This window comes from Argiope bruennichi, chromosome 7, assembly GCF_947563725.1.
Source record: "Argiope bruennichi chromosome 7, qqArgBrue1.1, whole genome shotgun sequence".
In the NCBI taxonomy this organism is placed as follows: domain Eukaryota; kingdom Metazoa; phylum Arthropoda; class Arachnida; order Araneae; family Araneidae; genus Argiope; species Argiope bruennichi.
This window is the reverse complement of record NC_079157.1, coordinates 91,772,335-91,798,411: the sequence shown is the minus strand read 5'-3', so window position 1 is coordinate 91,798,411 and position 26,077 is coordinate 91,772,335. Positions and strand designations below refer to the sequence as shown.

General features: G+C 29.3%; 1 protein-coding gene across 1 annotated transcript; it reads right to left on the bottom strand.

The window, feature by feature from the left end:
• Positions 1-2,773: 2,773 nt before the first annotated feature.
• On the bottom strand, positions 2,774-25,599 carry LOC129975905 (uncharacterized). The gene is made up of 5 exons (XM_056089188.1): positions 25,532-25,599; positions 18,023-18,383; positions 7,125-7,413; positions 5,413-5,590; positions 2,774-3,965 (listed from the first exon to the last, which is right to left on the bottom strand). The coding sequence occupies exons 2-5, from the start codon at positions 18,371-18,373 to the stop codon at positions 3,812-3,814; spliced, it is 972 nt and encodes a 323-aa protein (XP_055945163.1). The 5' UTR covers positions 18,374-18,383; positions 25,532-25,599; the 3' UTR covers positions 2,774-3,811.
• Positions 25,600-26,077: the final 478 nt, after the last annotated feature.

Below are 26,077 nucleotides of genomic sequence, written 5' to 3'. Positions count from 1 at the left end.
CGAATCTCGCTAGAGACAATACCATTCACAGTCTGTGTAAATATTTAATTCCTTAGTTTTATGTTTTCTTTTATTGCATGTTCCAGCAGATTCTGGACCTTTCTTTAGTTTACCAGATAAGTGATCTGGGCATTTCTTACTGTCTCCAGAAAAGTATTCTGGAACTTTCCCCGCTAGTATAAAAGCAGAAGATATGTCAATCACTGTGTTCTGAGTTGAGTTAATAACTTGGTTTAATTCTACTTCTTGTGTGTGTGTGTGTGTGTGTCATTGAGTTCCACACTAGAGTACCTATGTGACAATATGAATGATATCTGAAATGTGTTATTCTGAAAATCACCCTGTCCATTACCATGGTATTTGCCGAAAAACTTTCCTCAAGCTTGAAAACAACAAAAAAACTACTTGAGATCTAGTAGTATTTAAGAAGGATTTACCTTCTTAGACACTTAACAGTGTCGGATTCAAATTAAATTAAGCAACTTAATTATGATTATATAATCAACGAATCTGCTATAAAAGTTGAAAGAAAATGAAACAAAAATCCATATTTTATTAGTTCGCAAATCAAATGTGGGGAAAGGCAATGACCAGCATTAATATGAAAATATATTTATTATAATTAAAGGACTAAACATTACTATACTAACATAAAATATATAAAGATGCGTAAGCTGTACGTCTTACAGGCTCACTACCCAACTCTCTTCTTCCAATTATGGCGGGAAAGCATCACGTGATTAATGACGTGACGCAACATGGCGCCATACAGGATACGGGATCTGTCAGCAGTTCCCACAATATTATAACTTTGGGTCAATAATTTTTGTTTCTTTAAAGAATTTTTGTGATTTATATTCTGACTTTATTGTGAAAAATAATTTAATAATTTATCTTTTTCATGTATTCCTTTAGTTCTTATTACTTCAATATGCGTAATAAAATAAATATCGAAATGTAATAAATCCTTTTTTTTTTTTATTGAATGAAGTTTACTTCAATACCCCACCGCAAATGAACACTACAGCAGACTTCACATTTCTTCGGGCAAGCACTGGAGAAAGTAAAGGCCCTTTGGTTGATTAGCATTACCCAGAATGATCTTTTTATATCACGTGACTTTACGTCAAACGATATTTTCCCGCATTAGAACTTTTGAATCTAACGAACGCGGAAGGACGTAATTCAGGAATGCATGTTTTTGCCATGTCGCATACAATAGCGAAACAGCAGCAGTTGTTTAGTGTTCTGTTTTAGAAGAAAAATGATATGAAGCCCCTATTTATTTGTTTCTTATTACTGTAATGCGTATAGCATTTTAGAACAATCAAAGCCAAGTTCACCAAGCAAGAAAAGAAGGTAAGTCAATTTTCGTAATTCATTGTTGAATACGTAGCCATTGACTGCTCATTCTTCTGATAAAGAATCTGATAAGGTGTATTTCGGATGTATCAATGCAAAATAGTACATATTAAAACAGACACGCGACTCAAGATATGTATTTTGATCTCTATATCTTTATAAGTTCTAGTGCATTCGTCTGTTGATTCAACGACAATTCTTCCATTTAAAAAGTCTGCAGATATTTTTATTTCTTACTTGGTAATTAGAATGTAATCCATATTCGAAAATATTGAATTGAAATCTAATTTAGGGATTCTAAGAATGCCAACAATGTCAAGTTATCAATCAAGATGGTTGAAGTAAAAAATTCTGTAAAACAGTTGTCATCCGATTTGAGTTTTGATTTTGGCGACCCTAAACTAGATTTTAGCTAAATGTTGTCTCCAAAATTTGTAATTCTTGTTCAACTGAGATAAGAAGTTGTGTCAAACTAGCAACTGTATTTTTTAGTGCAGCTGAGTTGGAATTATCAGCTTGTGTAATTGTGATTTTCATTTATCTGTAATCACATTAGTTGTCAGTTTTTTGAGTCCAAGAGCTCATTGGCTTTATTTCTGTCAACTTACAAAATTTGTCATTCTTCTTCAACTGACATGACTTGTATTAATGTAGTAACTGTATTGTTTTTATGTATTTGAGTCAGAGTTATCAGCTTGTATAACAGCCATTCTGATTTATCTGTGATCGCGTTGCTTGTCAGCTTTTTAAGTGCAAGAACTCATTTGGCATCATTTCTGTCAGCTTCCAAATCTGTTGATAATATTGACAATATCTGTGATTACATCAGCGACTTCATCTTATTTCTAATGTTGACTCCTGCTCATTTTTTTTTTAAATGGGCACATTTTCTTTTCATTTTTGTTATTTTTGAATAATGTATTTACATCTAATTCTAAACTGAAATATTTTTGAATTTGGAAAAGGAAAGATAAGAATCTTTCTTGACTCGGTGCTCCCGTGAGCCGAGACAGTTTAAGTCTATATTTTATTTTATTAACCTTGGCTAACAAAAAGTAAAAACGGACTTTAAAGGGAAATGATTATTGTTAAAGTACAGAATAGTAATTTTGCTTTGAGTCAATTTAAAAACCATTTAGAATTTCCATCAAATTTATTCAAGCTTTTATTATTCGCAATTTTCTATATCCAGATAAAATCAAAGATTATGGTACCGCTCTTTAGTCCGTATTGGTAAAATAGTGCACAAAAAGTTAAAACTAAATTATATGGTAGGGTTACTATATTTGGCGAGTAATCGCCTCCGAAAAATTAGATTGGAGTTGGTATTGTATTCTTTAGCCAGATCGAATTGAATAGATTTGTTATGAGACATCATGTGAAAAAAAATGTGAATGAATTTCCAACGAAATATTTACAAATATTTTTATTAAAAAAAGAATAAAATCTATATAAAAAAAAGTGAGCTCTACTTATTACAGACCAGCTGATAAAAACAATTTTCCACAAATTTACAAGAATCACACAGAAAAAAATATATACAACAGACGGGAAAAAATAACCCTTTGGGAAATGTGTATTGATATATTCTGAAAAAAAAAATACTCGGATATATTTTAAATACAAAATTACGCATCCAAGCGATCGAATAATGGTAAAATATCGGAAAATTTCTTCTAATAATAAAAGAATCTTTAAAGTATTATATAATTTCGTAAGAAATATCAAAGATATGTGAAGTAAGAAATTAATTATATTTGAAATTACATAATTATTGTATTTTAGATAGTTGGAAATTATTTTATATAAATGGTAATATTTTTTAAAACTTTGAAACAATAATCACATTATGTGTATTTTCATGTTTTATTTTTATAATTTTAGTTATATCATTAAGTGTTAAGTTATGAAATGAGGTGGTTATGGTATTAAAAAAGTTTGGTTAAAAAGATGCTCGATATTTATAAATCATTTCGGTGCGTTTATTAAGTTTTTCAATTGGTCAAGGAAAAACAGCGCTATTTTATCCAATACAATTAGTTTTACTACCAAAATTTAAAATTATCGCTGACTATTTATCGCTTTTACTAATTTTTATAATAAGATATTTTAACACCTTTTGGGTGAAGTTATATCTAATATCAAATTTGATGAAAGATTATTTTTCCGAATAATGCTGTTATTTTTTAAAATTTATCTAAGAATCAATATAACGCTTATTTATGGAGTTCACATAAATTTTATATCCAATAATAACGCCTAACAAAATCTTAATATAATTGATACCTTCAAAGTTAATTAAAGACATAGGATCGAATGGATGCTTCCGCTGATGTTAAAAAATTACGATTGTAAGTAACTAAAATACGATATTAAAGAAGAATATAATAAAATGGCAGTTGAAGTTGTTATGGTTGACACTATGGTATTAAATGGACAAGTAAAAATATTAAGAAAGTTTCGAAAGCATGCTCTTGAAGGTCTGGGCTGCTATCGGGCATTTGTTTTGGGAGTTGAAGTATTCACAGTCGCCCCCGGAGCCACCGAAATCACGAGCTTGCACGAGGCCCCCTTTGTTCATAAATTTCTTGACAGCCGGTAAACTGCAATAGAAAAAAAAGTGATAAATATTACATAAAAGTGGTTTTAATGAGATTTAATAAAATTTCATTTCAGTATCATTTATTTAATATCGAATTTAGTTTATTTAGTAAAATTTCAATCAAGTGTCATAATGTGATTATGAATTTTATTTTACTTAATTGCCATATGCTAAAAATAAAATTTTATTAAAAATTAAATTTCTAAAGTATCATATCATGAATACGAATTTTTCATACAAGTTCATTTAATCTTCATATATTGAATATGAATCTTAGGGAAAAAATTCTTTGAAACATATTATGATTGTAAATTATAATGCAATGAAATTCCATTGCAATATCATATCTATAGTAAAACAATAAAACTCCAATAGTAATGCAATCAAAATTTCTTTGAATCACCATTAAGACGTATTTCAATACAACAAAATTTCTTTGAATCATCATTAAAATGTATTTCAATACAACAAAATTTCTTTGAATCATCATTCAAATGTATTTCAATACAACAAAATTTCTTTGAATCATCATTAAGACGTATTTCAATACAACAAAATTTCTTTGAATCATCATTAAGATGTATTTCAATACAACAAAATTACTTTGAATCATCATTAAAACGTATTTAAATACAACAAAATTTCTTTGGAGCATCATTAAGGAGAATTTCAATACAATAAAATTTCTTTGAAGTTTTAAGGTGCTTTCTTTTGAAGTTGAGATATTTCTTAAAGCAATTCTGATAGTAAACCAATTGTTTAGATTAATTGAAACCACATCCAGATAACTGACTACTAAAAGGGGTTATTACTTGGGAAGGGAGGAGGAAACGCGTTTATAGCATATTAATTTAATATCTACAAAAACAGGTTTGCTTTCTCCGCTCATAATTTTTCGTTCCCACAGAGACCATTAATGTTCCTAGAACTGGCAACATGCAAATGGACGAAAAAATAAGCACCAAATGCGAATTCTCATTTTGAAATAAAAACAACGCTTTGAGGTGTTGAAATCACATTTACACTGATTTTGTCCTTTTGAAGGTCACGATCCCTCGCAACTCTATCTTCAGGTACTAAAAGTTACTTTCTGATTGGGTGTAATTTGGTTTGTCAATCAAACCTTTTCAGCCACTTCCTTCGATTATTTGACCAACGTTTAAGACCCCTACCCCATTAATAGGGAGCACTTTCATCAAAATAGGGTTTTCTTGTGTGTATATTTGACTCTTAATTTTTGTATTGAAATATCGCTGCTTAAAGATATCAAAGTCAGTTTGTTCTTACTCGTGAAAATTTTGCTGTGGATTTGATTATTTTCCTCAAAGAATTTGAAGCTCGGGGAATTGGAATTTAAATGTATATCTAAGAATGAAAATGGTATGGCACGATATCTTTTAAATAGTATCCCACTGCGTCGAATTTATATATAATATGATTGAACTTACTTGAGGACATCTTCAACGACGTCAGCAAGTGATGATGTGGTGTCTCGGCCCCTTCTGGTGTGTTGACGTTTGGCATTGCCCAGCGAGCACAGCGCCACCTTCATGCAAGCCTCGCCGTCGATATTAAACTGGTTGAGAACATTGTTTACGTTTTGGAAGAAGTCATCAGCATTACCACCTGTAAAATTCAATAAACAGTGAGCTAATGAAACTCGAGAGCTCAAAGTTAATAAAAATTCTAATATGATAATTTTATAGGCTGAATATTGTCAATAAATTTTTGACGTAATAAAAATGATGTAAAAAGTCAGTCGAAATATTCTGCAGAACAGGTCGTTGGACTTCCAACTCGAAATTGGTGTGTAGATACAGCTTGGGTGCATCAGGCGCTCAATCAGAAAAGTTTTTTACAAACTTTTCCTTAGATTTTTAGTTAGAAATTAATAAGGTTTTGCCTCTTTATCACCAAAGCAATATATATATATATATATATAAAGTTCAAAATTAAGTTAATTAGATTTTTAATGATATAAATTTTATTTCAATAAAATTATTTTTTTTCTGTATTGATAAATTCTTAGTGACCCATTTAGGCGTATTTTCCATTTAATTAAATGAATGCACCAAGTAGCACTTTCCCACGATATTAAATATGTTTCATTGCATTCCTGTCTCTTTATGATTTTAAAGAATTAATTTTAAAAATATAAAATCAGTGGTAGTAGCCTCCCTGAGGTTTTTTAGTATGATATGTAATAAGATTTATCCCCCCCTCCTTCCGCATAACAATATTGTTACGAATTCTTGATGCGGCTTCCCAGCATAGTGGGTTCCATAGGAGATCCCAGAGCTTGGCGACGAATTTGGCGACTTTGGCGCCAAAATAGATTATACCCGAAACATCGAGAATTTTCCCGATCCGTCCAGTAGGAACCGAGTTAAGCCTCGAACGTTCCTGATTGGTTGAGAGGCTTCTAGCCCCGCTTCCTGATGCCTATAAAAGGAAGCAGTCCTGCCGCTGCCAAGTAGTTGTGAACCAGTGGTGAATTGAGTAGTCGGAAGCGACAGAGAAGAGTGGTCGTGAACCAGTGGAGTTGTCGTAGTCGAACCGACGATAAAGAACTGGCCTTCCAGAGATAAGCGGAGCAGCGACGGAGTGAAGCTAGTGCTGAACTAAGCTGTGTGCTACTGTCTGCAGTAGAGTCTGTTGTATGCTGCACTTCTCGGCTGAAGATAATCGTCTTCTGTGCTGTATATAGTTGTCGTCTTTGTGCTGTCCTGTGTGTCTTCGTGTAAATAAACGTCGTTGTTTTATTTTCTACTGCCGCCTGGTGATTGAGCGTTCTTCACACCATACAACTTCCACTATCCAAACGAATCCCGGAAATTTCGTAACAATATGGTGCCGAATGGCATTGGCTTGCATAATAATTACAGATTTCCAATGTAATAATTTTTAGCGAGCCTTATCCAGAATATTTCCAATAATATTTTACAGCCCCATTAATTATCGAAGCATTAAATTAAATGCAAATGCGAAAATGCTCAATGAAGTAATATGAAACGGTCGTATAGTGATTTCTTTACATTCGACTGTTGCCATTCGAAATTCGTAATAAGAAATATTTCTGTGCAACATTTTGTATAGATTGTCTCGATCTGGGTCCTCATTGAGTTGGAAAAAAAAATTGTGAAAATGAAAAATTGCGTACCATCTCTGAATGTATTGCCATCGGCGCTAAACAAGCCAGTAACCTTGGGATACAGCATAGCTGCTGTCACTGCCATAGCAGCCACTGTCGCGACAGTACTGGAAATGCCACTGCCAGACCCCAAGATATTGGATGACAAACTACTGGCTGCAGTGGTAGGGGATCCTCCGTATGCAGATCCTCCTCCGAGAAAATTTCCAAGTCCACCGCCCAGTGAAGGGGCACTCAAGGCAGAGAACATCTTGGCATAAGGAATGCTGAAGAATGGAAGCTTAAAGTCGAGACCCACCTGTTGAAATGAAAGGCAGTGGTTACTTTTTTAGAATGGGATTCGGAATATGAATTTTAAAATACAATTTTCTTTTACAAGAAATCTTAATACCTACTATATGCTGATAATTAAATTTGCTTATATTAATATTTATAGCAGCTACAATTCTTGTAATTCTAAATTTTTTTATCTGCAAGCTAAAAAATTTACAATCCCTAAATGGAATCCGTCTGCATGTTTCTTCCATCAACTTGTTGATAATTTCTCTGCGCAGTGGCGTAGCGATTGAGGGACAGAGAGGGGATACAAACTTCCCAGTTTTGTTTGTCTTTAGGAAAATAACTCAGAAATATCTTTATGCTATTTTTAAGATGAAATACCAGGAAATGTTAAGCCTCTTGCATCATTTACACCTGCAAAACCATTGATGATGACTGGGGGCGAAAAACACCCCTTATACTCCAGGCGCCTATTACTCTTGCTACGCCACTGACTCTCCTCTCCTGAATTATTACTTTAAATGGGATAGTTATATTTCTAATTTACGACAGAAAATATGAAAAGGTTAGCCAAAGGGTAGCATAGAACAGTATAATTATCTTCAATGATTTGAGAAGTAGAAAAGATAATTTTCTAGATTTTCCTTCTAAAATTGCCGTAGCAAATAGCTCCATAATCAAATTGGTGAACATCGACGCTCATTTCATGCTTAAACTGTCTATTTAACTTCATTTTACAGCGCATATCCAAAAGCATGTTTTGCCAGTAAAACAAGAATTTTTATGCAGTTTTTTTTTTTTTTTTTTTTTTTTTTTTTTTTTTTCTGTAATCCATCCATCTATACTTTGCCAATAGATAAACATTATATCATTTAGATAAAGAATTTTTCATTAAAAAAAACTAATAAAAACTAATATTTAATAAAACTTTTCATATATTTTATGATTTTTTTATGCATTAATTTTCAAAAAACTTTGATGCCTCGATATACTAAACAAAAACATAGAATGACATTTTTCCTAAAAATTCAACGAAGGCTAGAAGATTCTTTACCTGAATTTCTTTGTTTTGTATAAATTTTTGGCTCCAAGTCAGAAAATGAAAATGAAAAATTTGAAATATTCAAAACGATTTGACGAGAAAAAATTTAGGGAATATATATTTTACATATTGAAAAGTGTTCTAATAAATAAGAAAAGAAAATATTATTCTTAATTTCTATTTAGAAGGAAAATAGAATAGAAAATAGAAAATATTATTCTAAATAGAATAGAAAAAAAGAATGCAGCAAGAATTTGAAAAATAAAGATAAAATTATTTTTAAATAAGTGATTAAATTAATAGCTCTTCAATTTAGAAAATGATAGATCAATTCTATCGAATTGAATAAGAAGGATTTATGTTTCTTGAATATAGATTGTGTGACCATGATATAAATTAAATCACTAAACTTGTTTGATATAAAGACAAAATATTCAAAAACTTTTCCATTTCGTATCTTAAGGTATATTTGTTTAATAAATAATAAAGAAATCAAATTCATTCAAAGTAATAAATATCTTTGTAGCATTACTCAACATTCAGCTGATAAAAAAAAATCGATTTCGGCAGACGATTGAAAAAAAAAATTGAAAACGGAAAAAAAAGTAGTTTAAAAAACTTGGAAAGAAAAAAATAATCTTCATAAAACTTATATGGATTTTTTTTTTTTTTCTTTAATCATACTGGCTACAGGATTTTCAAATATTACTTTAAAAAAAACTAAAAAGATCTTAAGACGTGAAAACTATAAGTTTCTTTTTATCTTTCGATTTAGTTTTCATATTTCTACTTTCGAAATATACCTCCCTCCCCCTCCCTTCCCTGCAATGATTCTGAGTGAAAACGCTATCTCAGCACGAAAGACAATTTAAAGTCCCTAAAAAGATGTTGCGACGGCAGAATAAAAGAAAAAAATTAATACTAAAAAAGGATTGAGGGGGTTGGGGTGTATCATGATTTTTTTTATTAATCATTCTTTTTGCGGGGGTTTATAAGTCCCATTTAGAAAAATTTATTGAATTCATTGATTAGATAGCAAATACGTACTCCATTAATTTAAAATATCTCCGCTTGCATTAATCGTCTGGTGTTGGAAAGAAATCGTCTGCAGACAAAAAAAAGGGGGGGGGGAGCATACAAACTTAAGGCTCATTGAAAAATTTAAGAGAGCTTTATTGATATGAAAGCCAAATTGTATAGAATTTTTTTTTACAGTATAAAATTTCAGATATAAATGGAAAAAATATTTAGTGTGTTGATTAGAAAGAAGTATTTTGGAAAACGAATTGAGGTATTTGAAGCGATGTTTATCGACATTTTTGTTTCTTTCTCTTAACGCTGATGCTGTATAAACAAACTGAAGAAGTGCAAAAAATTTTTAAAAGGCAAAGAAAATTTTTTATACAAATTAATAGCGTCCAAATAACAAGGATCATTTTATTATCTAGATTCGTAATGTTCATAAATATAATATTTTACAGACTTTAATTTCATATTTTAAAAGATAAATCATTAAATAGAATAAATTTTACTTCACTTCCTAATGGACTAGAATTTTGAAATCTTGTACACTTCTGCGCTCTCGATGACAACATACTATTTAAATATCTTCAGAGTTAAATTGTCAGCTAATCGATAGATTTAAATATTTAATTTTGATCTCACAGTGATGAAGTCAACTGATTCTCAAGTTGAGGAAAAAAATTGATATAAATATTCATACTAGTTCATTATTAATATAATTATATCTTCTTAGTTATTATATTAAATTATAATATAAATAAATAACCGGAGAAATATAACTAAAATATTTTTGCTTTAAAGATACTAAAAAATAAAGTAAGTTTTGAAAGTTGTTTCAAAATGTCATCTGAAATGCCATTTCCAAAGTCTGTTATCAATGCGGTTTCTTTTCCCCCAAAATGAGAAGATTGGTTTTCGAGGCAATGAACTCTGATTTATAAATCACTCCTAACGGAAAAATTTCATCTACATACATTTTAAAAAAATCAAAAATTTACATTTAAATTTGTTTCAAAATTGAAAATAATTCATTCAATCAACATTTAGGGCGGAAAACATTTTAAAAATAATTGATGAAATCAATCTTTTAAAGATTTTGTTTGTTTCAAATACTGCTTCAAAGATTCCATTTCATAAGAGTTAAGTCATATGAGGCTTAACAAAGGGCATAATCAATCTCAATTGTTTATTACTAAAACAAAACATGAGAATTAAAACTTATAAACAGCAACAACAGCTGCTCTACTAATCTACTATTTCAAGTAACCAAATACCAAGAAATGAAATCCTATCTTTACTTGACACCTGTTTCAAATAAGATTCAAATAATTTTAATATTTTTTCTGAAGTTATTTTCGACTTAATAACGTGTTTGCGTTTATCCCACAAATTCGCATTAATCATACAGCACATCAAAAATACATTTGCATATTCCGAATTCAAAAAGACGAGATCATTTAATATCGTCTGCTTTTTTGCTTCGTAAATTTTTAATCGGAGTTGATTCCTTACACAAAATTGATTTAGAAATGGGAATTCAATATTTAGTTGCCTTTTTCATTGATTGATTGTTTGCAAACTATTCGCTTTTTACTTATAAACCCTCGGCCATATTTTGATTTTAATTTAAATTGATGAAGTTTGTACAATTGCATTGACTTTCAGGTTATATTTTTATCGAATAATAATTTAGCTGCAGCTTTTTTCGAATTTGTTTTATTGTTTACTGGCTTAAAAAATTTAAACTTGTTACTTTCATTTCATTTTTTTTACCAATTAGTAAATTGAAATTTATTATAAACTTTAATTTGCACTGAATTCTTTAACCCTTATTGTGGCAGGATTGCTTCTTTGAAGAAAAGCAAAAAAAAAAAAAAATGTATATAGGTAGCTTATTTTATATATATATATATATATATATATATATACAGTAGACTCCCGATTATCCGCGTGCGGGTTATCCGCGGTGCGGATTATCCGCGTCTGCCGCACAAAGTTTTTTTTTGACTAATTTTTTCAAAAAGGTGCAGTTTTACAGTTATGCTTTTGTAATTGCATAATACATTACAGTATTAAAACAGTACATATGTATTAATTTTTCTGTGTATCCTTGACGCCTCTCGTAAATACAAAGCACTTTTCTGTTTTCATTAACAAAATGCATTTTAGGTTAGTTTTGAGTGATATACTAAAATATTAAGCGTTAGTTAAACATTTCCTGCTGTTTATTTTACGTTTTATTGTACATAAAACGATTTTTCAAAGTTGGAATGACTGCTTTCTCTTTTGCTATACCCGTTTTTAGCTTTTTTCGGATTATCCGCGATTTTTGTTATCCGCGGCGGCCGCGCCACCCAATTCCGCGGATAATCGGGAGTGTACTGTATATATATATATATATATATATATATATATATATATATATATATATATATATATATATATATATATATATATATATATATATATATATATATATTATATTTTATATATATTTTTATTTTATAGTGGTAGTTTATTTTTATAAAGTTGTATGTATGGTATACTATACAAAATGAACATAAGGATTAATGTCGTATGTATAAACAACTAAATATGTCTGAAAAATGATTTTGAAATAAGAAGCTTTATGAACTTATAGTAGTTATAGCTTTTTATTAACAGTGAAAGAAACAGAAAATTTATTTTAGAAAGTACAGTTTAGATACACGGTTGTTAAATATACATTTATCACTATAATTATTTTAAATTTCAAAAAAGTTTTATGAATATTTTCTCATATAAAAAGGCGCAATTTTTTTTTTGTTTATATAACTTTAATCCATAAAAAATTACTTCTGAGTATCGCGTATGCTTGGCGAATATTTTAAATCGAATTAAATTAATTATTGAATTAGTAAAATACATTGAAGCTGAATTGAAATTTTACTAAAGGATATTCACATTTTAGAGCTTAGTTACATTTAAACACTGAAATTTAAAAATTAGCTTTAAATTTAAATTTCTAACAGTGATATAAAACTATATAATTAATAATTATCAATCAAATTTAGAACCTGAATCGTCAATTGAGTATTATTTTTAAAAATTTCAATCTATTTTTTTTAAATTTCGGTTTTTAAAAAAAAATTATTCAAATTGAATTTTGTCACAAGTACAATCAATCAGACGTTATCTTATTTAAAGCAGAAATTATGCAAATTAAAAGCATATAAAGATAGTTTATCTTCTGGATTATTAATTTCCTCAAAATTCCAAATTCCATAAAATTTAATTCTACATTTACCCACAGCTGCTCTCCATCTTTAAATAATATTCATAGAATTCGAAATAGTTCTTTTTTATTATTATTAAGTCTTTCGTCTCAGTGACGGATCTGTGCTTAACGAGCGTACATTTCCCCATTAATCATCTCACTGTATTAAAAATGCATTTGCATATTCCATATTTAAAAGAAGAGATAATTTTATATCGTCTGCATTTTTGCTCCGCGTAATTTTATACGAAGTTAATTCCAAAAGTCAAAACCGTTTCTAAAATAAGTATTCATCGTTATTTGATTATTCCAGGCTTATTTTTATTAATGCTCTATGCATGAGGTAATGCATTTTCGAATGAAAAAAATGTTTGACTCTCTTTTTTCAAGTAGAACATTTCAAATATGCAGTTGCTTATTCTATAAATCTCCATGAAAGGCGAGTTGAGTTCAAGCACTGATGTTTTATTTTCACATTTTTTACCGCTTTGCTATTTATTGAAATAAAAACGAATGTTGTTCTTAATTGAAAAAATAATGCTTAAATTTTTAATTATAAAATGTTTTTTTTTCATTTCTGTTTCAATAATTTCTAGTTTAGAAAAAATCCTCCTTTGACTCTCACGTATATGTGTTCACGTATATTTGGCGATTTGAAAGTTTTGTTAAATCGCCAAAAAATTAAAATTCCGAATTTTGGTGTATTACCAGATTACAGACTTCCCGAATAATAATAATGATAATAATAAATGTTTTTTGAATTTTATTTGTTTGTGAATATGATAATATTATGAATACGCTTTTGTGCAAGTAAATTTCTGAACATTCACGTTTTCCTTGCTTTAATAAATTTCACAAATTAATACCCTCAGGTGCGGATGTTGGGGGGGGGGGTAATATCCTTATTAGAATATACGAAAAAGTTACGGACAGACTACTCCCCGCTTTATTTTGAGGATCGTGGTGGCTTGGTGGTAAGGCCTCGATTACAGAACCGGACAGCTTCAGGTTCGAGATCCGATTTCACCGAAGAACCGTCGTGTAAGCGGGTCTGGTGCACGTTAAATCCGTAAGCTCCAAATGTCCTCCCGCTGGTGTGGTGTGGAAGTTTGGAGAGGGGATGCCAGTCAGGTGTCGTCCTCGTCATCTGGCCGCGGTTCAAAATGACGAGGTACTTCTCAAAGTAACCCTTGTGTTGCTTTAAAAATGGGACTTTAATATAGCTAAACTAAACTAAAATAAACCCTCTGTGTTTTATTGAGAAAAATAAGTATTGAAGCGCAAATGCGCCTTTATATATCACTACACCTGAAAGCGGAGAAGGGGGTGTACTCATGTTTGAGCACGATTGTGATCTACCAATTTTTGCCTTCTCCGTCCCTACACTACCCAACCCCACAATGCTTTCAAGGAATGATGGGAAGTATTTAAGAAATTCTGAAATGAAGGTTCTAGATTTGTCTTAGTACATAAAAAATTCCAGCTGGGTTTTCCATGACATTACGGTTCTTTACAGTAGTGCTGCACCCACGTGGAGAATCATTGCTTTAATCCATTCACTGCCAATTTTTTTTTTCAAATTTTTTGGCCGAATATGTTATATAGATATATGCACAAAAAATTGTAAATAATTATATTCAGATTAAGTATTGTTTTGAAAATATTTGGTATTTTTGAAAAAAGAGTATCATTATAAAATGATCAATAAAATCATTTCAATAATAAATGATTGAATTAGTAACAGGACGTCACTAAAGTCTCCAAATTACATATTTATGCATGGTATTTCATTACAGTATAAAAACCAAACCACAAATATAATGCTTTAACCCTTATGTTCATTTTGTATAGTATACCATACATACAACTTTATAAAAATATATACCACTATAAAATAAAAATATATATGAAATATAAAAAATATAAAAATATAAAAAAATATATAAAATAAGCTACCTATATATATATATATATATATATATATATATATATATATTTGCTTTTTTTCAAAAAAAAAAAACAATCTTGCCACGATAAGGGTTAAATAAGACAATTCCTCTTGTTCAACTTGCAAATTTCACTGTTATATAGAAACGAAGCACAGAATACACACTGTTACACACAGTATTAACTGATGTCTGAAGGATGAAACTAAATTGTCAGATTCATCAAATATATTTTTGGTGCTGGGTGGTGTACGTAAAATCCCAAAATCCCTAAATTGCGACCTTGTGGTGGCAAAGCGATCAAGAACTATTAAATGGTTATCTGACAATATTATTTTTGCAAGGACTAAACTAATTTTGTATATTATTTTAACATGAAAAAATTTTTAAAAATATATTTCCTATAATGTCTTTGCTATACTAGAGTGAAAGGGAATTTTTTTCTACTACTAACAGCATTTTGTTGCTTTTAACACGAATGTCAAATCCTGTTCTGAATTAAGTTTTCAAACACCGTCTTCTCTTAAGAAAAGGAACAATAAAACATTTAGGTAAACAAAACAAAACAAAACAAAATAGTCAGAAGTTCATAAATTGAAGTGTATCCGTCCTTGAAATGTACGAAATTGTAAGATGGATAACTGAAGCGTGTAAATGCTTTTAGCTGAAACCTACTTCTGATTTACAAAAGAAGTGTTAAATTTGAGGTAAATGACCTAACAGTGCTTTAAACGTAAAGACTATTGTCACGAACCAAAGAAATGCTCTCTACTATTTAAAAAAAAATGCGTTTGTTACAAATTGCTGCGTTGCTGTAATGAAGCTTTAACATCTCTCAAAGAACACATATAAATATAAAATTAAGGTTAAACCCTGTTTCGATAACTTCCTCCATAACGGTGTAATGTACTTGAACGATACAGATGATGCCGGATGATGCTTTCGTTTACCCCTCTTAGCACATTCAGTTTTAAAGACATAAAATAAATTATCTTTGCCTACACCTCGCTTCAAAAATTCGTTTTGTAACATGAATACGATGCTTCGATAGGGGGTGGCGGTAATTTAGAAGCTTTTCGGTTTCGGGATAGTAGAATTTTAGGTTCGAAACCCAATTCCACCGAAGCATCAGTACATAATTCAGCTTGATGATGAATAAATCTGTCTCTACCAAATTCGTCCGCTGACGTGGGGCTGAAACTTTGAGATGTCATCTCAGGTGCCTCCCTCGTCGGCTGACCGGGGTTCATAAATATAAAATTCATTCAAAAATAACTCTACTGTTGCTTTAAAACGGGAAGTTAATAAAACTAAACTATTCCAGTCTATGAATATGTACATTTAAACAAAGACATATAGGGAGAAAAAAAAAGAATGTTTAAAATTGTTTCTAGGCGCACTGATAAATATAGAGCTACCAAATTTGGCAAAAAAAAAAGAATGTTTAAAATTGTTTCTAGGCACACTGATAAATATAGAACTACCAAATTTGGCAAAAAAAAAAAAAAGAATGTTTAAAATTGTTTCTAGGCACACTGATAGATATAGAGTTACCAAGTTTGGCAAGATTTGTTTTTTAACCCTTTGCACTCGTAAAAGTAATTCGATGCATAATTATTCACCTAATACAAAGACATGTTTATTGCATCGAAAAATAAATGCATATAATTGTTTTAAGTTGAATATTCCCGTTCAATTAATTTGCATCTTCTTATTACTCTGCAGGTATTTACAACAATCAAAATTAAATAAATAAAACGTCGAAACGATGCATCATCTTGAATGAGAGTGAATGTCACCTTCCTAGTGCAAAGGGTTAAGTAACAACCCTAGATAGGAAAAGTTTTTCAAAGTTTCAAATGAAATAACTTAATAGAAAATTTCATGTTTAATAGTAAATTTCAATCAAATTTTTTATTAAATATGAATTAATCAAAATTTTTCACTTTTTTCTTTAATTATTTTGGATTAGACTATTAAAAAATCACTTTAAAATTTGAAGATTTAAGCTTTACAATGAAGCCAAATTTATTTTCTTGCATTTTTGTCTTTGTTAATAAAAATAAAATCTAGATAGAAGAATTAAGTCTAGAAAATTATTGTTTTATGATGTTTTGAACTGGAAGTTCGAATCTGCTTTAACTCTTTTTTTAAAATTTAAGTACTGTCATGGCCTTTCTTTGATAATTAATTATTTCACTTTTGAATAATTAAAAAGATATACCTATTATTTCTTTTATGTTACTTTTAATTTTTTGGCGCTTTCTTTCTTGAAATTGATTTGCTAATTAATTACAAGTGTGAAAAAAAACTTTAAAAAAGAATTCGAAAGTTTATTTCAAATTTTTGATTGATTATTGTTGCTTCATCAGTTAAAAAAATGTCGCTCTTACAAGTAGAAAAAATATCAACACATAAAATATATTTCGAAATTAAGCTTATGAATGTCCAGAAAGAAAGAGGGTGGCACAGCCGGAAATAGCCAAATGGTTAAGGGTTCCCATATATTTAGGGTCGTGATCCTAGAGATTTTTTTTCATAATTGAAATATAAAGACTGAGCAATCGAATTCATATAAATTATACCGAAGTATTTTTTTAAAAAATTTCTCAATATATTTTAGAATTTTTTTTTATGTTAGATTTATAATTTACAAATGATTTTTATTATTCTAAAAATATTATGTTTTATAATTTAAAAAATTAAATCCTATTATCAAATAATTATTTAGACTGTTTTAAAAAGTTTAATTTTTTGTACTATGCTGTATAATATTGCTTTAAAAATTTAACGGTGCACTTTTCTATATGCAGTATTTGTTGTATTTATATTGAAACCTCTTGAAAGTGATAAAAAAATGTTTTGTTATTTTAATCTGTCAAAATATACTCTGTGAACTGCCAATATAGAGATCAGATTTTTTAAATTTATTTTAATCTAATCTTGTAGGTTGGAGAAGGGGGGAACGAGTGTCAAAGCTTGCATGAAATCGTTTTAAAAAGTGGGCCCAGAGGCTCCTAAAGGTCCCTAGAGAGTTTAATAAGAGCTTGAGATGCGTGAGAGGGAAGAGCAAAAAAGGACATCATCTGATGGAGGGCTCGATTAAAATTTTTATATAAAGTTTTTCTCAAGGTACTAAAAGAATGAAAAATGTAATATCGGAAGATTATTTTGTTAGTTTCAGAAACAATCTTCACTAATTTTTGTAAAATAATCATAATTAATCTTTTAAAAAATCAAATATTGTTGGAAATCAATTGCTTTCTGCAAATCGATTATTTTCCTGCAAGTTTTCAGCCCAATTAAAGCAAGGAAAGATTCAGAAAATAAAGAAAATATTTTCGTTATAATCTGTTCGCACCTGCATTCCATTTTCTCCGAAAGATGGCAAAAGCGACAGCAAACGATTTTCATCCGACAATCCAGACGACCCAGCTGTGCTGAATCTGTCCTCGGTGCTTTCATAGGGGGAGGAAATTACGTAGGCGGGCTGGTGGGTCCTGGAATCTTGCTGCTGGGTAGCGCCCGGGAAGGTAAAAACCCTGGCTTTGCGGCCATTTTTAGGAGTAATCTCCTTGGCGGCGTCTTCTGCTGGAGCTTGGCGACCTTCAGCAGCGATTGGCGCCGGTTGACCGAAAAGAACCTTCTCAGCCGAAAGTGAAGAGTGTATAAGAACACTCAAGAACATAAGTATTAAAAAGTGATTTTCCATTGTGCTTATTCTGCAAAAAAGGAGAAAAATGAATCATTTAACTAAACTATTTTATTATGAAATAATATAAAATAGAAGAATAGTATTACCGTATTTTCATAAATACAATGGTATTACTAGCTAAGCAGTATATTTTCAAAAATTGTTTAAAACTTGAACGAATAGTATATCAATAAATGAAGATGGGAAATGTAATTTCTCATCTGCATAAGATTTGGCATGTTCTTATTTAGATTTTGCATTTTTTTTAAATGCAATGCGTAGAAATTTAAAGAAGTACTTGATAAAAAGGGACATTTACAATGCAATTTATTGTATATTTTCATTTTTATTTAAACAACATAATGCCATTAAAATTAAAAATAATGAGTAATCTATAAAAAAATAGTGAAACTCATAATTAGTTCGTTTACTACAAAATTCCAAATTAATGAATAAATTTTTCCAAATTTTACTCTTTAATTTTCTGAAGCAGCAGACGTTTTAATGCAAGTTTCGTGAAAAGTAATTATTTTCAAGAAACAATTAAACTCCATAAGTAGAAGTTTTTATTTTATTTTTAATATTACCGTATTCTAATTGGAAGAAAAAAATGACAGGTAATTCAAATACTTTTATTTATTTGGCGCCGAATTGTCGTTTGCAATGTTTAATTAAATTTTTAAAAGTTATAATTAACTTATGCTAGAAATTAGCTTTAATTTCTTTTTAAAAATTGTTTTGAATAGTTTAATTTCTACAAGGCGCTATAAGATTTAAAAAGATTGTTTAGTGTCTGCTGATTTTTTTTTTAAAGTTAAAATATTCTATATTTTTAATGCGTATATTTGCATGCATGCTGGCATTTTGCCGAATGTTAATATTTAACATGGTGTTACTTTCTTGCATATTTGCTTATTCTTTTAACAGTTGATTATGTAATATTTATAATTTTTTGTTAAATTAGTGATATTATAGTTAGTGATATTTTTATTTTTGTTATTGTAAACCATTTTGTTTATTAAACATTTTATATATATTTCTAATTTTGTTCATAAATGCCGAAGTGTAACGAAAATTGCATGAGGGCTAATAATTATATGGTATAACTGGTATGGTTATACTGTTTCGTTCTAAATTAATTAGAAAAAGTTAGAGAAATGCAAGATTTTATTTTTGAATTTTTATTAAAAAAAACAGCCATTCGCGACTTTTACAAATACTTAATTCTTTTTTTTAGAGTCAATCTCGATTAAAAATAATTTTTAAATTAAAGATATTTAAGTTTATTTCATACTATGAAATAAATTTTATTTTTAAAATAATCAATGTCCAGAATCAAATATATACTCTTTACTCAAATATTAAATAGATTTTAAGCAAGCGTTCGATGAATATTTTTTTAGTACAATTAATAATTTTGAAATACAAATTAAAAGCAAATTTTGAAATCGAATGAATATTTAAAACCAACTCTGTTAAAGATATGTGGTTATTATGAAATATGTTACCTATAAACATTTATACATTATATTTTTTCGTATATCAAGTATACAAGCAGAAAGTATTGCAGTTATCGAAAATTTTGGCCACAGGAATATAATGAACTTTCACTTTTCAGATCTAAATCTGAAAAATACAATTTTGAAATTTTGTCTACCTGTATCAATATTTGAAATCCGTCTGTCTGACAAATATATTTGAAATTATGTCAGGCTCTTACGATAATTTAAAACTGCTTTGGTGTAGATGAATGGAATTTGGTAGGTCATCTCTACATCAAATTTGAGGATCGTAAATAAGTTTTAAACGAAAGTCATTCACAGAAAATTTGTTTTTACCGTCTGTTCGAAAGGAAGTGTACACGATTATTACAAGGCACAAAATACCACATAAATATAATTTGTTGCACAGTTTTAGCACTTAAAGTGTAAATGTGTATCGAATTTCAACTTATATTCTCTGGACTTAACATTTCAACTAAATTGACCAATTTTTTGACTGTCTGTCGGTATGTTCATTCGCAAACACGTAAAAGGATAGATCAAAAACACATCAACGTAGACTAATGATATTTGTTGGAGTTTAGGTTTCAATTGCATGACAAAAAAAACCATTCAAAAGGCATACTCAATTTTCTTCATTACATTAAGAGATACAAAGCGTTCATATGCAGAGACGCCGAAAATAAAAATGTGAGCACTCGTCATCACAGTCCTCCTCAAGATCCACAATTTATATGTTCAATGAAAAAAGACAGGGGGGGGCAGAGTAACATCTTTATTAAGGAGAGTGCCAGAAAAGTTTGAGAATTCTTCCCAAAATTTCTTTACTGAAATTTTGCATAACTGCATTTTTTCTGTAAGATTTTTTTTTAATAAATATGGCATTTCCTTTAATATCTTTATTGAATCCGACTTAAATCTGCTATAAATTTGCATAAAATAATAAGCGTATTCATTTGAAAATGTGTATAAAGTTTCGATTTAGAAATAGATATATCGATTATTGGAAACTTTGCTTTGGGAAGACAGTATTTATAATAAATTCCTTTTATTACAAATTTAAATCCAACTAAAAAAAATCTTTGAAAACCTGCATATTAAGAAAAAAAGTCCTGAACTATTATTAAAAACAAAAATATCAAATAGAATGTATCCATTGACACGTTTTTGAGTGATAAATTTTAATGTATTTATGATTTAATCATACCAATAACAGTTGGAAACAATCATTCTGTCTTTCTTCAGTAAAAATCACTGGTAATTTAAATTTTTTATTTTCTTATAAAATATACAAAGAGAAAGTATTGTAATCGTCAAAAAAAATTGAACTCGGTATTTTGTCGAATCTCCACGTTTCAAACTTTCCTGAGTTCGAAAAACACATTTACCGAATTTTGTCTGCTTGTTTGCTATGAACTGAATAACTCCAAAATGCTCTGACCTTCAGTGATGAAATTTGGTATATGATCTCTACACGGCATTTGTAGAATTTTGTCAAATTTAGAACGAAATCCCTTCACAGAAAGTCTGTCTATCCGGCTGATCAAATGCAAGTTCACAACAATAACTACAAAATGAAGAGTAGATAAATAAAAATTGGCATTTAGCTTAGCATCTAAAATGCCAATCCATATGAAACTTGAATCCATATTCGTCAAGGACAATCTGTCAGTCTGTAATTTTATAAGCATATAAGAGCAGTTATTCAAAAACACAAAGATTTAAATAAATGAAATTTGGTATGTATGTGACCTTGGAACGACAGTACTTCTGTGTTAGTTTGGTCTCAATTGGCCGAATAAAAGGCACCCAAAATACACGGCCAGTGCTCTGACGCACTCAACTAACAACACATCGAAAACCGCATCCCAGCAATTAATCGCCAAAAATCGGACGCCAATATCTTCTTTCATATTTATTGTTCTCCAGTTGTATATAGTTGATAATACAGTACAATTATTTCAGAATATGCGAAATTTTTTGAAACAGCTGACTACTTCCGCTGGACAGTTAGAAATAAATTTCAGTAAAATTTACAAACTGGATTAAATTCTACATTTTTATATTTTGTTGCTTGAAAGATTAGAATTGTTCAAGCACTACATAGCACTTTGATTAGTTTTTAATAAGGAATCCGGTATTTATTAACCTCTTAATTGCGTATTTTAGCCTTAATATGATTAGAAGCCAGTTAGAAAGGCACTGTCGCCTTAATTCAACTGAGAGTTTTTAGGGCACTTGATTCGTTCATGGATTTTAAATAATCTTACTTACTACTTGAAAAATAGGATTATTCGATGCACCGACCAGAAGCGGAACCAAAGTTAAAGGGTTTAAATAGCACTTGGATCCTGACTCCATAACTTCACCCAATTAATCAAATAATAATTTGTTCAACTTCAACTAATCATTGATTTGACACCCTTTTCCATTTTAAAAGAATTTTTGTTTCTGTCACATAAACAAAAGATCAAAATGAGATATTTCTTTTAATAAAATAATGAAACCAAGTGATAAATATTACATTAATGGAAAATTTTCTCAAATTTAAAATTCTATTCAGAAAAATATAATATTATTATAGAAATATTTACCACTTTAAAGAAGAAATTTTTCCACTTAAATAATAAAGTGGAAATATTTGCGTATATTTCATAACTTCATCTTAAACCAGTGGGATTGGTCTTTCTGACATTTTCTCTCTTACTCTCTAATAAATCTGCAAATCCTATCTCTTTTGCCTAAAGTTGTCGATATTAGTCAAGGCTCAGAAAGCCACGAATGATCGGCGTTTTATTTTCCCACAAATGAGTATTTTGAACTTTGTAGCATGTCGAAGAAAATCTAGTATACATTCTGAATCTTTTTAATATTTTCGAAGAATTAAAATTAAAATTTGGCATTTCATTAATTTTAGTAACAAGTTATATAATATCAATTTTCATTCATATAAAATATTGCAGTATTTTTTTAATCAATGAAAGTACAAACCGGTGAAAGTTATGCCCATGATGGCATAATAACTGATGAGAATGATGGATTTGATTCCATTATGGGCATCATTCTCATCGGTTATTTTATTTCATCATTTCGATACGTCTTCACATTAAATACCGAATATCAAATTTTATTTATGTAGCTCTATGCTGGATAGATAAAGCTACCGTTTTCAGTAGCTATCAATCTCTATTTTCTCTCAGACAGATAAACTTATTTCTCATAAATGTTCAAAAATTCATAGAAATCTAAAACTTTTGAGTGAAATCACATACAAAATTTTATTCCTCCAGTTCTAGGTGTTTTGGAGTTACAGTCTCCACAGACAAAGAGATATAATTTTTTTTAAATGTATTTTTTGGACTCAGAAAGGTTTGAAAGCGAAAATAATCAAAATCTCAAAGTGGAATTTTTCGACGATTGCAATTTTTTCTATTTGTATAATTCGTATCGCAGAAAAAAAAAATCAGGAATAATCTAAAAGACTTCAATGTAATTGAACTCAGAAATAACCTTCATTAAATTATCTCCTGCCGTTTATTTTTCATTTCGAAATTTTTATATTTTTCAGCGATATCTTCGAAAATTATTGTAATCTATGTCTACGAAATGATAATATACCATTTCTTTGCTTCTTTAAATTAAAAAGTAATTTCTCACTTCGTGTGATTAGAATGATTTTCATGATATTTTTCAAAAAATTATTTTTAATCACAGCGTCAATTATTTCCGCATAATCAAGCTGATAAAATATTTTCTTTCAAAGGAATGTTAACAAACTAATAAATAAACGAAATAACTAAAAAAAAATTTATAATATTTTGGATATTAATGGCAATGCGTGTTTTAAAAATGTTTTTTTAAAATATGATATTTGTATACAAAGATAAAGTACCAATATCTTAGAAAATTCTATTTTGATGCATCTTTTAAAATTTTTGATACCAAAACACTTTTATGCAATAATTCAACCTACTGATATATGAGGGAATTCAATAACGCGAAAACACATTAATCTAAACAAGGCATTTGCATTAAAATCTTAAATATCGATCACATTTTTAATTTATCCGTTTAGAAAAAATCTTATCTATGGGTTTTCATTTGCATGCTAACATAGTAACTCAGTAATATAGACAAGTATTTAAACTATATTTAACATATTAGTTTTATGATTAAAACTGTGTATCAAATTTTATACGATGCTTGTAAAATTTTGTACCAAGTCAATCCCAGAGATGTCTGTCTTTCTATCTGTGAATTCGCGCGTGTTGAATTTGATAATTCAAAAGTGCTAGAAGTTACATCAGTAAATTTTGTGAAAAGTCATAACAATAAAATTGTCTATATAGCTAATTTTCTGCAAACTGTTGATTGTTCCGCAAATCAAAAAGTTGATTGTGATCTCCCTTAAGTGGGTTCGATAATGCAAAAAAAAAACACTTGCAATATGATTTTTCTTACTAAATTTTAGATCCAATTATTTGATCCGATCTTTCTATAGTAAAATTTCCAAAATATTTGTTCAATTATTTTTGTTCATTCTACGAAACTATATAGAAATAATGCTTTATTATGTTAGTATACTGCAAAGCCAAACAGAGAACCTTCTTGCTTTTTAGAATGGTTTCCTTATACAGTAAAAATTTCGAATGCCAGACAGACAGATAAACAATTTCAAATAAAATTTCGAAGATGTAAGCCTGAAATACTGAGTGTTGCCTTGAAACACCATACTCAATTTTGTCTTCTAAAATATTGTAGGAATAAGATTGGAGCTATAAAGCTTGTAGCCAATAGAATATATTTTTCATACGTTATTATATGAATTTATAACATGTAATTGGCAACACGAGTGCTGATGAAAAAATTATTAAATACTTTACTTATAACTGCAAGTAGTTTCGTTTTGTTACCACGAATGGAAATGCCACATTTTATTTCGCAATGTTGAATTAAAAATTGCTACTTGAAAATTAACTCTTTGCACTCGGATGTTGACTCTCACCATTCAAAACGGGGCATCATTTTGACGTTTTATTTATTTATTTTTAAAAAATATTTAAATAATGGTAAGAAAATTCAGATTAATTTTTAGGTAAAGTTCAACTTAAAACTATAATACATAATTTTTTTCATAGCAATAAGTAAGTCCTTGTGCTAGCTGAATAATTTTGCAACGAATTACTTTTCCGACTGCAAAGGGTTAAAGCATCTATGTTATTATTATTTACAAATTAATTTACTTAATTAAAACGCAGGTCGCCAGCTAGCAATAAGCTGTTTCTTAGTCTTAAACTATGCTTATAACAAAATTATTTTTAAAGCATTTCCACATGATTTCTTTAAAATATTATAAGACAAAAAGCATTTTTAAATCAGCTTTCACAAAGCTAGGCATTTCAGACTTAAACGAGTTATTTGACAAATGCCGTACTTATTTTGCATGTGATTTTGTATTTAAAAGTAAAACTAAAGTCAGAATCGTTATTGAAATGATTAAAAAAGAAAGCTTATTAAATAATTAAACTCATTAATAATTAATAATTTGTTTTATAACAAATGTCAATCCACTTCTAAGATTTTTCTGTATTTTTCGAATATTTTCTCATCTATCTGATGGAATCTACCTCTTAAAAAAAAAAACAAGAAATTGAGTAATTGCCATTGAACTTACCGGTGAAACGAAGCTGGCGTTTGTTTTGACCGTGCCCTACAAAGTCTCAATAAAGACTGCGATTCAGGCGTCTGTTTGACCGACTTTATATAGGGAAAGATGTTTCTAGTTGCGGCTTCGACTTTTTTTTAGCTTTTTTAAAAATCCACAATACCTCTTTCAAGGGGGAAAGACCTGCGATAAAGATTCTGGCCTACTTAGCGGGTTTTCCAAATTTTATTAGCCAAATCCGTTTGACGCCTTTTGTTTCACCGGCTAGATTAATTTCGTGTTACTCACTAGATGCAGGATTTGAAATATTTGACAAGGAAATTAGAAATTTTGTTTCCGGTTTGAAATGATTATCCAAAAAGAATTATCCTTTTTACATTTGAAGTACACTGATAATTTTTATTATTGAATATCTCAAACATAATAAATTTGTTACAGTTTGTTTACTTCTTAAATCGTTTGCCAATTTTTCTGCAAGTTATATACATTTTTCATTATGAATAAATTGATATAGATATTTGTGTTAGTTCATTTATTTCAAAAATTTAATTAATT

Excerpts from the sequence above, each read along its gene's own strand:
- LOC129975905 (XM_056089188.1), bottom strand. The coding sequence starts at position 18,373 with ATGGAAAATCACTTTTTAATACTTATGTTCTTGAGTGTTCTTATACAC. Across the intron at positions 5,591-7,124 it reads TGGCAATACATTCAGAGATG|GTGGTAATGCTGATGACTTC; the intron begins GTACGCAATTTT and ends TGAATTTTACAG. Across the intron at positions 3,966-5,412 it reads GTCGTTGAAGATGTCCTCAA|TTTACCGGCTGTCAAGAAAT; the intron begins GTAAGTTCAATC and ends TTTCTATTGCAG.